The 12797-nt window shown below is 35.7% G+C and overlaps 2 protein-coding genes across 3 annotated transcripts; both read left to right on the forward strand.

Annotated features, from left to right (window-relative positions):
- The first annotated feature begins 3262 nt into the window (after positions 1-3262).
- On the forward strand, positions 3263-10217 carry LOC110736331 (stomatal closure-related actin-binding protein 1-like). Its single transcript, XM_021916530.1, has 13 exons — positions 3263-3646; positions 4176-4471; positions 4760-4888; positions 6151-6243; positions 6544-6684; positions 6986-7054; positions 7159-7242; positions 8065-8245; positions 8752-8868; positions 9006-9064; positions 9192-9326; positions 9519-9668; positions 9782-10217. Exons 2-13 carry the CDS (start codon positions 4196-4198, stop codon positions 9824-9826), a joined length of 1479 nt encoding a protein of 492 aa, XP_021772222.1. The 5' UTR covers positions 3263-3646; positions 4176-4195; the 3' UTR covers positions 9827-10217.
- A 1174-nt stretch (positions 10218-11391) lies between these two features.
- On the forward strand, positions 11392-12726 carry LOC110736333 (molybdopterin synthase catalytic subunit-like). Of its 2 annotated transcripts, none has more exons than XM_021916533.1 (2): positions 11392-11549; positions 11850-12726. In XM_021916533.1, exon 2 carries the CDS (start codon positions 11977-11979, stop codon positions 12595-12597), a length of 621 nt encoding a protein of 206 aa, XP_021772225.1. In that variant the 5' UTR covers positions 11392-11549; positions 11850-11976; the 3' UTR covers positions 12598-12726. The 2 variants fall into 2 exon arrangements, with proteins under 2 accessions (XP_021772225.1, XP_021772224.1); XM_021916532.1 differs by having other exon boundaries at positions 11395-11549; positions 11901-12726.
- The last annotated feature ends 71 nt before the right edge of the window (positions 12727-12797 follow it).

Consider the following 12797-nt stretch of genomic DNA (forward strand, 5'->3'; position numbering starts at 1 on the left):
AAACCCTTGAGCATCAACATGGGTATGGCCATTATAGCCAAGTAAGTCTGCTACTCGTTGCGCTTGGTCTCCTCCCATGTGGGTTTCTACCAAGGCAAGAACAATAGGCCTGTTTGCTCGAACAACTTCACGAAGTACAACAAGAGTATCGCGATTTCCAGCACCTTGGATATTCCATACCATACACGTGATAGGATAGGAACCTACATTGAGATGATGATTATTATCCATAAGACTAGGAGAATTTGGGAATATGGCACATAGGCATTATTAAGGAATCGGAATGCTTGGTTAACAACCCATGGTAACTTCAACGTTATCATCAATTCCGGCATCATTTGACTCGATGCCGACCATGAGTGTATCTCCACCTCCATCTTGTGAATCAGGGTCTACAATGCCCAGATATGGTTCTGAGATTGGCTCGGTCATGCATAGGATCTTCTCCAGTGGGATTCAAAGGGCAATTGGGGTTGGGCGTGGCTGAGACATGGGAAAGGTCAAGTGAGGGTTGGGAGTCTGCTGGCTGTTTTGTATTGGCGTTTTAGGTGGCAATAGAAAGATCTTTGTTGGTGGCTTGGAAAGTGAGTGGTAAATTTTCTTTACCTACAAGTTTGGTTGTAGAAGGCGTGGCTTGGTTCACTGGAGTTGGAATATTGGAGCTATCTTTGAGAATATTTCCTGGGATATTATTTGGAATATTTTTTGGAGTATTTTATGGGATATTTTTATTCTGCTTCCTTATTTCCTGCCATTGTTTCGATCCTCCTAGGAATTGACCACCCACTTTAGGATTGGGTGTATCTTTTTCTAAAATAAAGGAGTTATCCTTGGTAAAAAAATTATCTTGATTAGGAAAGCCAGTTAAGTCAACCATATTGATTGAGGAATCAATGTTATCATTATCCTAGGCAAAGATTTTACCTTGATTATCTTCTTCAGGATCAATATTTTCCTTTTCTTGATTATTCAAAATTGAAAATCTTGACCCTCCTTGAATTGCGCATGTATTGTTGACTTTTTGCTGAGAGTTTGAATTAGGATGTTTGGGTTGACCAACTCCTCCAGCTACGGTCTGAGCTTTGTCTGGTTTGGTCGGCCTCCTCCTTGGTGGTGGTTTTTTGACCATCATCCAAGCTCCATAATCCTGCTTTTCAACCATGGGAATTGGCTGGACTGAAGGGATCTGAGTAGAAATTGTTAATTGATCATCATTAGCTACTTCGTTAAGGCTACATTGATCACCATTATGACCAATCTTTCCACATTTGAAACATATCATACGTAACCCTTCATACTGGATTTGCCACACCTTACCTTTAAGCCAAAACTTAAAAAGCAGAGGCTTAGAAAGATCAAGTTCAACACTCAGCCTTGTGAACTGTCCTCTTTAAGCCATATCAGTGTTATTATCAATTCGAACCACCTTCCCAATTTTTCCCCCTATCTTGTGTAGAAACTTGGAGTCAAAGTATTCTACAGAAAGATGGGGAATGCGAACCCATGCTGTTAAGAAGCGCATTGGAGCATCATCTGGAATAAAGTCTGGAACCCATTTGCGAATAATTAGATAGTTGTCATCTAACATCCATGGTCCTTGGGTAAGGACATGGTTATAATCTCCAATACTAGAAAATCGAGCTATGAAATAATCATGCCCAATATCAGTGAGAACTAATTCTCCTTTCAATTTCCATTTCTTCTTTAATCTTTTCATCAAAGACATGTACCCAATCTTACTGTTAAACATCTTGATGATTAGGGTGTGCTTCCATGGTTTGCGCAATCTGGTTTTTTTCTCCTTTGATAGCAAAATAATAGGACATATCGGATCATCGACAATCCCCTCCGGAGTTCATCATCATTAGACGCTTCCTCATCATCAATATCAATCACATTTCTGTTAACAACATTATATCTATTCAAATCCTCATTAGCTACCATGTCTTTAAAAGACATAGAGGCTGTTGTAGAGGTGGGATGAGGTAGAATAAGCACTGGTTTGTCAGCAGCAAGGGAGTTCTCATTAGAAAAAATGAGATGATTAATTTTTCTTTTTGGTTTTTCGTGGATCGAGAGATTGAGTCTTGTTCTTCAGAAGAAGGTTTTTCAGGAAGAGAATTTTCGGCCATAGAGAGAATTTTTTGCTTTTCACCCATACAACATGCTCAATTTGTAGGTGTGTGGGCAACATTTGCATCATGTAAATGGATTTTATTTTATTTTATTTTTTTTTTGACATGAAAAAGGAACAATCTCATGTTGTAGGTGTTTTATAAGGGTTAATTAGACATAAACATAAACATATGTTGTTAACACAACTTGGTTTCTGGCATAGCAAGATATTGTTTTTCTTTACCTGAATTTAGCTTTTTTTGTATCGTATTATACGGAGTATCTTAACTTATTCACTTGGATCTTATCTTATTGGACTTCAAGTCTTATCGGAACTTATTGTTAGGTTTTATTATCCTATTTTAGACTTATCTGTATTCTTATTTAAATTATTAATTTTTATCTTATATGTTAAAATTAATTAATTACTCCATATTTACATACTAGGTACATTTCAGATGACATAATTTTAGATTTCCAAGATGGGAATTGCAATTAGTAGCTTCCAAATATCACAGGTTGTGTTTAAATTTTTTCAAACGGGGAAAAAAGTAAACTGAAAGGGAACAAATAATTGATGGGAAAAAACCAATGGAAAAAGTCATCCCACTAATTATTTTCAAATTGCATGGTACAACAACTCCAATTAAATACCATTTCAGTGATATGGTGAAAATGACAATCTGTTACCACCAAACTATGCAAAATTTGAATGATAAAATTAAAAAAGTTCTAGAAAAATACAAGTATGTAACCAGTTGTAAATTGGAAGTGATATAATAACAGTTTATTGAATGATTCAACCAACAACTGAATGTGAAGATGATAGCTTAATAATAATAATAATAATAATAATAATAATCAAGAAATCTGTATTTAATATGCCAAAAATATAGAAAAGGACAAACAATTAAACTTCCGTAATTCACATTTCAAGACATTCTTTTTTTTTTTCCTTCTCATTTACACCAGCTGGTCAACTGTTGAATAAGGGCAAATTAGTCTTAAATTTGTACCTAATCACCCCCAAATCAAGTTTAATTAATCTTATCTTATCACAAATTAAACAGTGATAATTATAAAATTAAGTACTCCGTAAATTAATTAACTAAACTGAGTCTGTGAGATGAAGATCAGCAACAAGAAACAAGTGATGTGGGCCCCCCTTTCATGGAATTTTTGAAGTTTGAAGCATTTTACTCGGACAGATTTTCCCAGATAATAAACAAATAAAGTTTTAATTTTTTTAGAGAGAGAAAGTGTGGGGGTAGTAAAACAAGGAGAAGAAGGTTGTGTGAGCTGAGAGCGGCCAATTGCTTTTGCCCTTTTTTCAAAAAGCAAACATCTTTTTCTTTCACACCCCTTCAAACCCTCTTCTTCTTCATCCCTTTCTCTCTCTATCTCTTAATTTCTTTGATTTTTATTGGGTGTAATTTCTTTGAGCTTGCATATACCTGCTTGAATTTTTACTTGGTGGAAGAATCTCAAAAACCCAGGAAAACCCATTTTTTCTTCTGCATTCTCATGATCTGTAAGTTTCAAAATCCCCACTTTTTTATGATTTTGGTGTTTTGTTGAATTTATGCTGTTTATTTTACATGAAAAGTAATTAAATTAGGGCTTAAGTTGGTTGTCTTACAGTAATTAAGAAATGTGACAACTTTATGTGGAATTTTAAAGCTTGACTTGATATTTGTATACAATTTGCCTGAATTTCTACAGTTGGGGTTTATTTGGAATGCTTTAGATGTGATTTATGAAACTATATTAGTTTGTTATTCATGTAATTGGAGCCCTTTTGAATTGGGTTTTTTCCCATTAATTTGAGAAAAGAAAGGGAAGGAATCGGGGGAGGTAAAAGGTGAATTAAGTGACGTTTAGGTGGTTGTCTTTAACTTTAGGGTTTCAGTTTGGTGAACTGAACACTGACCCACATTTTAAGAGCACTAGGTTGGGAAGTCTTTGTAGTAATAGATTTAGATTCCAGTAATGGGTTTGTTGAGAGGAATTCATGTAGTTACATGTTGATTTTGATATTGTTTTGTGCTTGATAACGTCAGAATTGTTGGAATCCGGCACCATGACGAGGTTGACTCGTGAATTTGCAACAATGCAAAAGGAGAATGTCCCGGCTGTTTCAGCTGACGTGACATTCCTTTCAAGTCGGTTTCCTAATTACAGGATAGGGTCTGATAATCAGGTTTTGGAGGTCAAAGATGAGCAAAAGGTATCAATGAAGGAGATTGTTGCTCGAGAGACTGCAATGTTACTGGAACAGCAAAAACGCCTTTCAGTTCGTGATCTTGCCCACAAATTCGAGAAGGGATTGGCAGCTGCTGCTAAGTTGTCAGAAGAGGTTTTTCATTCTTTTATAGCCTCACTCACATACTTTTGTGCTCACCAGCTCTTGTAGCCTTAGTGTTTGTTATTATCAGCTGTTTTTAATTTGCTTGTTGTCGCTCTCTCCCATGTGGTTTAATTGTTATAGATATTATAATCTCTGCTGATAGTGCTTGATATATCCAATGTTTTTGACCTAAAGATAGTCTATCTAATATACCTTGAAACTACACATAAATGAAGTTTCTTATAGTTGATAATCTGTAATGTCAACATGGACCTAAATTATGCTATTTGAATACAGGATAAACTCAAGGAAGCTGCTTCTTTGGAGAAGCATGTTCTTTTGAGGAACCTTAGAGATGCCTTGGAATCCTTAAGGGGTCGTGTGACTGGTAAAAACAAGGGAGATGTAGAACAAGCTATTTCCATGGTAAGTTTGATCAAACAAGATCCCCTATGCCTGCCCCCCCCCCCCTCCCCCTCCCCCCCGCCTTCCTCTCCTCTTCTCCCATCTTTTCATTTTGGCTGTGCTATTCTAGTGAACATATTTGCTTGTTCCAGTGCTACATAGAGACAGATATATATCCTGCTCTTATGTAGCACTTGCATTTCTAGAAATTTTCTCAACCAGCAACACGATGATTTTTTTTTGCTTGCAATATGACAAACTTCACATAATCACCAATCCTTGGAAAATAGCTATGCAAAGTAATGGGGATTTATAATCTACTAAACTAAATTGTAAGCTAATTTTTTTTTACGATGCCATTGAGCTATTTTCCTAAAGACTTCTTCAAGAATACTGGTTTACATACTAGTCAGTATTCTAGTATCTCAGTAGACAGGTGTGACTGGGTTTTAGAAGGAGGATGAAGTGATTGACTAAAGAAAGGCTAGGCCACGAGATTGCAAAGCAGTAGTAAGTTCGTTTATAGTTAGCATGCTTTTTGGCAAGAATATGAAATAGTTTTGGGGTATATCTACATCACCAGAAACTCTAATGTATGCTATATTTACACTATGTTTGGATAACAATAGTGAAAGAAAAGGGAGGGTAAGGAAAATGAGGGAAGGGAAAGGGAAGTGAGGGGATGGAGAAGGTGACCTTCCATTTTCCTTCCAAATCTCTCCAACAATGGAGGGATTTGGTTTATTAAAAGGGGAAGGAAAATGGATCCTCCCAATTCCCTCTCCTTCCCCTCTTGCATTAGGTATCCAAACAAAGGATGATGCATCCTTTCTTTTCTCTCCTCTTCCTTTCCCTCTATTTCTCTCTATCCAAACATAGTTAGGCTATCGGATTTGCTATGAGCCTTTGCTGGTGAAGGACTCACTGAGTTCCTGCAAGTTATCATAAGATATCCCTTAAACATGGGTTAGTTAATGAGGAAAGTTGTAAGTTTTTTATTGATCGTTGCTCACTGTATCATCAGCCACCTTCTGTATGTATTGTTTATACACTTTGCTGCATTAGACTCCCTAAATTCCAAGTTCCAACTACCATGCCTTTAATGACATAGTTACTAGTATTAATTAATAATTTCGCATCTCAAGTGAGGGGTCTAAGGACCAAAACGCAGACCTCCTGTTTGGTAAGCTCCTATGATGCTGTTAAGCCAAGATGCTTAAGAGTTTTTTTGTGATATATTGAGTGTTTGTTGAGGTAATAACTGACCCTTTATCATAACCCAGGTTGAGGCTCTAGCTGTTCAGTTAGCCAAAAGGGAAGGAGAATTGCTTCATGAAAAGGAGGAGGTGAAAAGGCTAGCACACTTTTTGAAGCAGGTATGCTGTCATATTCCATAATTTGGTATCCTGAATTTGTAAAGGGCTAGTTGATTCTTCTGAAGTTGCTATATTTTGTGCTCCACTTAATCCTGTATAATGAGTTTATTCATTTACCTTAGTCCTTCTTCTAAGCAAACTTGAGCTTCACCTTTTCATACTCATCATGCATAATTAAGTGGAAGAAGCAAAAAGACTTGCTGAGGAGATAAGATCTATTGTCAGGCTAATAAGCTCAAAGTTCATGATTACGCTTATGTGCTGATAGTTATCACTGTTATTTTGTTGCTTATCAATTAGGCGTCTGAAGAAGCAAAAAGGCTTGTTGAGGAGGAAAGATCTATTGCTCGCTCTGAAATTGAAAACGCCAGAGCAGCTGTGCAGCGTGTGGAAGAAGCCATTCAGGAACATGAGCAAACATCCCGAGCATCAGGAAAGCAGGTTGAGCAATGTCATTGGTTTTGATATTCTAAACTCCCCCCCTTCTTTATGTATCGTGAGGCTACATATTTCCGATTAATCAGTAGTGTAACAGTGCGGAGCTGTGATCTCAAACTTCATCTTCTTTGTCATGGCTTACACTCTCCTCAAAATAGGCCCTGACTCAGCTCTATGCATTTGCACTCTTTATACTTCTGTACCATCTGTTTGAGGATATTAGGGGATACTTTCTTATTAAGCCAGTCCTGTCAAGCATCTGTAGAATATTTTCTCTCTCTAAAATTTCTGTTCGCATCATCAGGACTATGAAGAATTAATGAAAGAAGTTCAAGAGGCTAGACGCATCAAAATGCTCCATCAGCCTAGCAAAGTAAGCATTCTTGTTTCTGTTTGTGCCTATTTATTTGCAGTTCTGTATTCTTACTATTTTAGTGTATACTTATTGGTTATTTCTATCAATCGTCATCTTTGCAGGTAATGGACATGGAATATGAACTTCGAGCATTAAGGACTCAGCTCGTTGAGAAGTCTAAGCATTCCATTCTACTTCAAAAGGAGGTATTATGGTGTTCTTTTTCTTATTTTATCTTCCGTACCATTTCGAAATGTGTGTGACACCTTTTAGCTTCTTGATTTGATAGGAGTAACTTGATTTGATAGGGTTTTGGGTTCTGTCTCTGGTATCTGTTTTGCTGTATAGAGATTATAGACAATAATTCTGTCAAGTGGGCTCCTGTTATTTACTCCATTGCTATGCATTGAGTGGCTAAATCTATACAAGATATGTTATAGCTATTGGCTTTAAATTTTCTCTTGAGACTTTTTTATATATATAAGTCCTACCTCCTTCGATAAGGAAAGTCTCCTCTTCTTCAGGGTTTTGCTAAACAGCTTTTCTGAATTCCTTGAATTTATAGCTTCAAAAACTGTGAATGTACGAGAATGTCGTTAGAATTTATAATATCCCTGTAGCCCCCCGGGCGAGGGCATTTCTGCTTCACTCTGCTCTAAGGGTATAGCAGCCGGCGTTCGAAACAAGTTTCTCACACGGGTCTAAGTATATAGGGACACTAGTGGTGGTTGCAACCTGTTTATTTTCTCTATGAATTGGAATTTCATATTGTAGGTGATGTCGAGAATACATCTGATAAAATTTTCTGATTGGTATGAAAGGAAAGAAAGTAATAAGAAAAAAAAAGTCTAGTTTTCCCTAGAAGAATCTGCTTCCCACTTCTTTCAGTGTAATTTGATTTTATTTGCTGTATTATAAATGTACAATTAAATGCCTTGGAATTTGTTTAGTGCTTCCATTGGGTTTGCTCCCTTCGTTATTTCTATCAATTTTGTACGCATAATTTTAAATTTTTCTACCTTTTGCAGTTGATAATGAAGAAAAAGAACGAGGATGAATTTTCCCATTTATATGAAATTGATGGCCAAGAGCTATTAGGTTCATTTTTGCGTGTCCAAACACGTTCTGATGAGGCTGCAGAGCTCTCAGAGTGCTCAATTCAGTGGTACCGGATAGCATCTGACAGTGAGAAAAAGGAGCCTATTTCAGGTATCAATTGCTAAGATATTGGGAACATGCCTTCAGTATTTGGGTCCACTTATTCCAATATTCCTGAGATTGGACCCTTTTGCACATCTTTCAGATAAAAATACTGTTTCTCATTGTATGAAAACACTTGTTATGTTGCTGCTTCGTTGATTATACTCTAGTTATGCTATTCTTTGATCAATTCCATTCTCTGTCTAATGTGATGGGCAATTTGTGGGTACAAATGTAAATTTTAGTCTTAAGAATTCATGAACCAACCCCAGAAGTTGGCAGTCATCTGAACTCCCCCTCCTAACCGTTATTTCGTTTTTCAAAGCGTGCTTTATGTTTTCCTTTTTAAACATTCCTTGTTCTTTGGGTATTTTGGGGGTTGGGGTGTGTATTGTGTGTTTGTGCTTCTAATTCACTAGTTATTGATTGTAATTAACAAGTCAAGAAGCAATAGTTGGAGAAGATTGGTCATATCTTTCCTTGCTAACTATGTGCGTTGTTAAATGTTGTATCAGGGGCCAATAAACAAGTTTATGCTCCGGAGCCGTTTGATGTTGGACGAACCTTGCAGGCAGAAATCACCTTCGAAGGTGGAAAAGCCATGGTTTCTTCCACTGGTCCAATTGATCCTGGTTAGTTTATGATCACGAACAATTGCATGATTGTTTTGAATCTGACTTGCCTAGTTTATTGAAAGCTTTTTCTTAGTCCAGTCTTGTAGCAACCTAAAGTCACAAATCTAAATGTGAACGTGTTTTTTGCTCAACAGCACCAGGTTTGGGAAGCTATGTTGAGGCTCTTGTGCGTAGACATGATACGGAGTTCAATGTAAGTTCAAATTGATATAACGAGTCACCCCTAACTTATTTCCCTAAGTTTTTGTGTTCTTTGAACTTCAAAATCGTATATATTCCAAGTTTATCATTTGATTTTTGAAATATTTTGTGCTTTACAGGTAGTAATCACTCAGATGAATGGCGTAGATCAACCATCACAATCAATCCATGCTCTACATGTTGGAAAGATGAGGATGAAGCTTTGCAAGGGCAAGACAACAATTGCCAAAGAGTACTATTCGTCTGCAATGCAGGTGCACCTTTACAAACTCTCTACTTATGTATTGATTGTAGTATTTTACCTTAATTTTCCTAGTAAATTTTCTTTACTAAGACCATTCTTGTCTAAAATATTAACATCCATGATCCATTTTCAGTGGAGTAAAAAATTCATTATCCAGGAAACAATCGGTGTAATTTTGTTTTTATTTTCCAATGTTCTTCAGCTTTGTGGGGTAAGAGGTGGTGGAAATGCTGCAGCACAAGCAGTATTCTGGCAAGTAAAGCAGGGCTTGAGCTTCATTATAGCATTTGAATCAGAAAGGGATAGAAACGCAGCCATTATGTTGGCCAGGAGGTTTGCTTTCGACTGTAATGTAAGCTCAAGCTTCTAGAAGTTAATGCATTCGATATAAGCTAAATAACTAATAGTACCCTTAAAATTCCGCTTTTGTCAAATTCTAAACAACTTCACTCCTTTTATTGGCAGATTATGCTGGCTGGTCCTGGTGACAGAACACTGCTAGGGTCTTAAACTTCCACCACCCTGACCTTTCGGTTAATTGTAATTATCAAAGTTCAGGAACGTGTCATGTATATTAAGTTTGCACTAATAGAGAGGTTTTAGAAGAGGCTTCGACAATGTCATTGTGTGATGGTTTATCTAGTGTGCAACCACCCCGCCATCTCTCTTCCTAACCACAGAGGCATTCATTTTTTATTTTTTTTTATTTTTTTTTTCAGGTTCATCTCATGGGAATCCTGGGTTTGTCGGTTTTTTTTTTTTTTCCTTCATTTTTATTATTGTGTCCCTGTAAAAAAGATTAAGGCAGGGCTGACAGCCTCTGATTGATTGATTTATTTGATCATATGGGAGTGGTTTTGTTGATTTGCTAATAGAAAAAAGAAAATAACTTTTGTTGTCTTGTTTCTGTTCATTTTTTCTTTGGTTAAAATATTACATTTTGTTGATTTTTGGAATGTCTATTATATACAATCATGTCACCAAATTGCATGAATTCACAAAAGACAAAAAAAAAATCACATAAATTTTGTGAAATTGTGATGAGTGAATCGATAGACTGACATGTGAGTATGTGACTATCTCAAAAAATGTGGTTTAGAGTTGTGGCTTCTCAGTAGCTTGGAGGGTTGAATGACCTAACAAATCTCTTACCAATTAGATTTTTAAAATTTCTTTCTCATATAAGGGGTTAAAATATACGCCAATTGAAAATCCCTGCAATTATAGGTAATAGCCAACATACTTCCTCCGCATTTAAATAAATGAAATATTTTGACTTTTTTTACTATTCACAAATTCGCTTTGACTAATATTTGTGATTTATACATAAGAATAAATATAGTCTTTGTGGCTTATTGATAATTAAAGATATTATCAGTTAAAGTGTTGCATTGGCATACGTGTAAAAGGAAACATTTTATTTATTTAAACATGAAGGGAATAATTTGTAGTTATCTCGTTTGGAGTTGATTTGTTAGAATCTTCTCAATGTACGTAGTAGTATATTTTTATAATATATTTTGTAACTTTTTATAAACTTCACAGTTTTTCCAAATAACTAAAATATAAATTGTTGAACTTGTGTGTAGAAGTACTATTTTATAATTGAAATTTTGAAGCAAATCCTATCAGCACTCCTGCTAAGCTTAATTTTAAGACGAAATATCTTTTAATAAATTACGACTCTAGGTCCTTTAAGATTATTGACACGAACCAAAACAACACAAGTTGTCTATTTTATCCTTTTATCCCTGTATAACAATTAACGTCGTTGAAATTTCACACTCTTTATGACAACCAAACATAAAAAGTACTTCGTATAACTTTGCATTGTTTTTCATAAAACGAGTCCAAAATTATAGATGATCATATGTTCAAACTATTGAAGATAAGTTATAATATTTGGTACTTTTTTTCCACTCATTTTGTAATTATTGCTAATTTATAATTGTACATCAAATGAACAAAATACGTAGTATAAACTTTGATGTACCTTACACCTGAATGTATACGACAATATTGCCCATTTGCTTATTTACCATCAATGTCAAAGTAGACCCACATTTGTTTATCTTTTTTTGTTCTTTTTTGGGGAGTTTGAGAGGAATCTTTGTAGTTGTATAAACTATTGTTGATTTGTTATCTTAGGTAGTGTCGTGTTTGGTATGCTCCTTCTTAGTCTATTGAATCTATTCTCTCTCTATTGTTCGTGCACAAACACCACTCAATCCAGGTACTTTGATGTTTCAATTTTCTTCATTCTCCATTTATTTTATCTTCTAATTTGATTATTTATGATGGGATTTAATAAATTTTTCATCTTTTAATTCCAATTGTTTGTATCATATTGCTCAATCCTTATTGATTTTTATTCTAATAATCTTGTAATCAATCTGAAATTGTGTTTTCCCCATTATTAAGAAGTAATTTAACTTTATGATTGAGAGTTGGGTATAAAATTTGAGTACTTGAGCAAATAAATTTCAATACAAAAATCTGATTCTTGTAATTTTTGAACATTTTTTTTTGCCAGAAACATAGATGATTGTATTGATATGCAAAGTTGAAATTGATTTGTTTGTAGTTGGAACTTAGATGGTGTTAGCAGAATTGCAAGAAAACTAGTATAACTCTGTCAGTGTGAAAGTCAAACTATTACAATGGCTGAAGAAGAGGAGAAGAAAACTCTTATTGAAATACTAGAGGAGAATAACCCAATTGATATAGTTAGGTACATTAATTTTGTTCGTGCACCTGAATGTGGTGCAATAGCGACATTCTCTGGCACGACGCGTGATACATTTGATGGCAAAGCCGTAGTAGAGCTGAGGTACGAGGCGTATGTACCTATGGCAATACGGTGTATTAAGTCCATATGTACTTCAGCTCGAAAGATGTGGAACCTTAATTTGATTGCTGTGGCTCATTGTCTTGGTCCTGTCTCGGTTGGTGAGACTAGTATATTTATAGCCACGTCGTCTGTTCATAGGGATGATGCATTGGATGCTTGTAAGTATTTGATTGATGAACTTAAGGCGTCTGTGCCAATTTGGAAGAAGGAAGTTTATGCCAATGGAGAGGTTTGGAAGGAGAACTTGGAGTTTATTGAGAGGAGATCCGAGTTGTGGAAGGAGGGTCGCGTGATGGGTTGTTGCCAAAGGAAAGTTAAGGAGGAGGCAGATGATCACAAGAAGAAGGCTTGTTGTGGTACCAAGGTTAGAGTGGATGATGAAAGAGAAAACAAGACAAATAGTGATATTACAGAAATAGAGAAGCAGTAGAGTTGTGTGTAACTTGGAAGTTGTTTTCTTGAACCAAATTAATCAATAAGTTTTTGTTTTGCTTACAGATTCAGATGTAAACTTTTGTATTACTATAGACCTGACCAATAAATTTCTTTTCGGAATCAATTGTTGTTGGTGTTTCAATTATTACTTGGAATCAATTGTTGCTGTTATTATGGGCTTGGAATCTATACGGT

Source organism: Chenopodium quinoa, unplaced genomic scaffold (genome assembly GCF_001683475.1).
Source record: "Chenopodium quinoa cultivar QQ74 unplaced genomic scaffold, ASM168347v1, whole genome shotgun sequence".
NCBI lineage: Eukaryota > Viridiplantae > Streptophyta > Magnoliopsida > Caryophyllales > Amaranthaceae > Chenopodium > Chenopodium quinoa.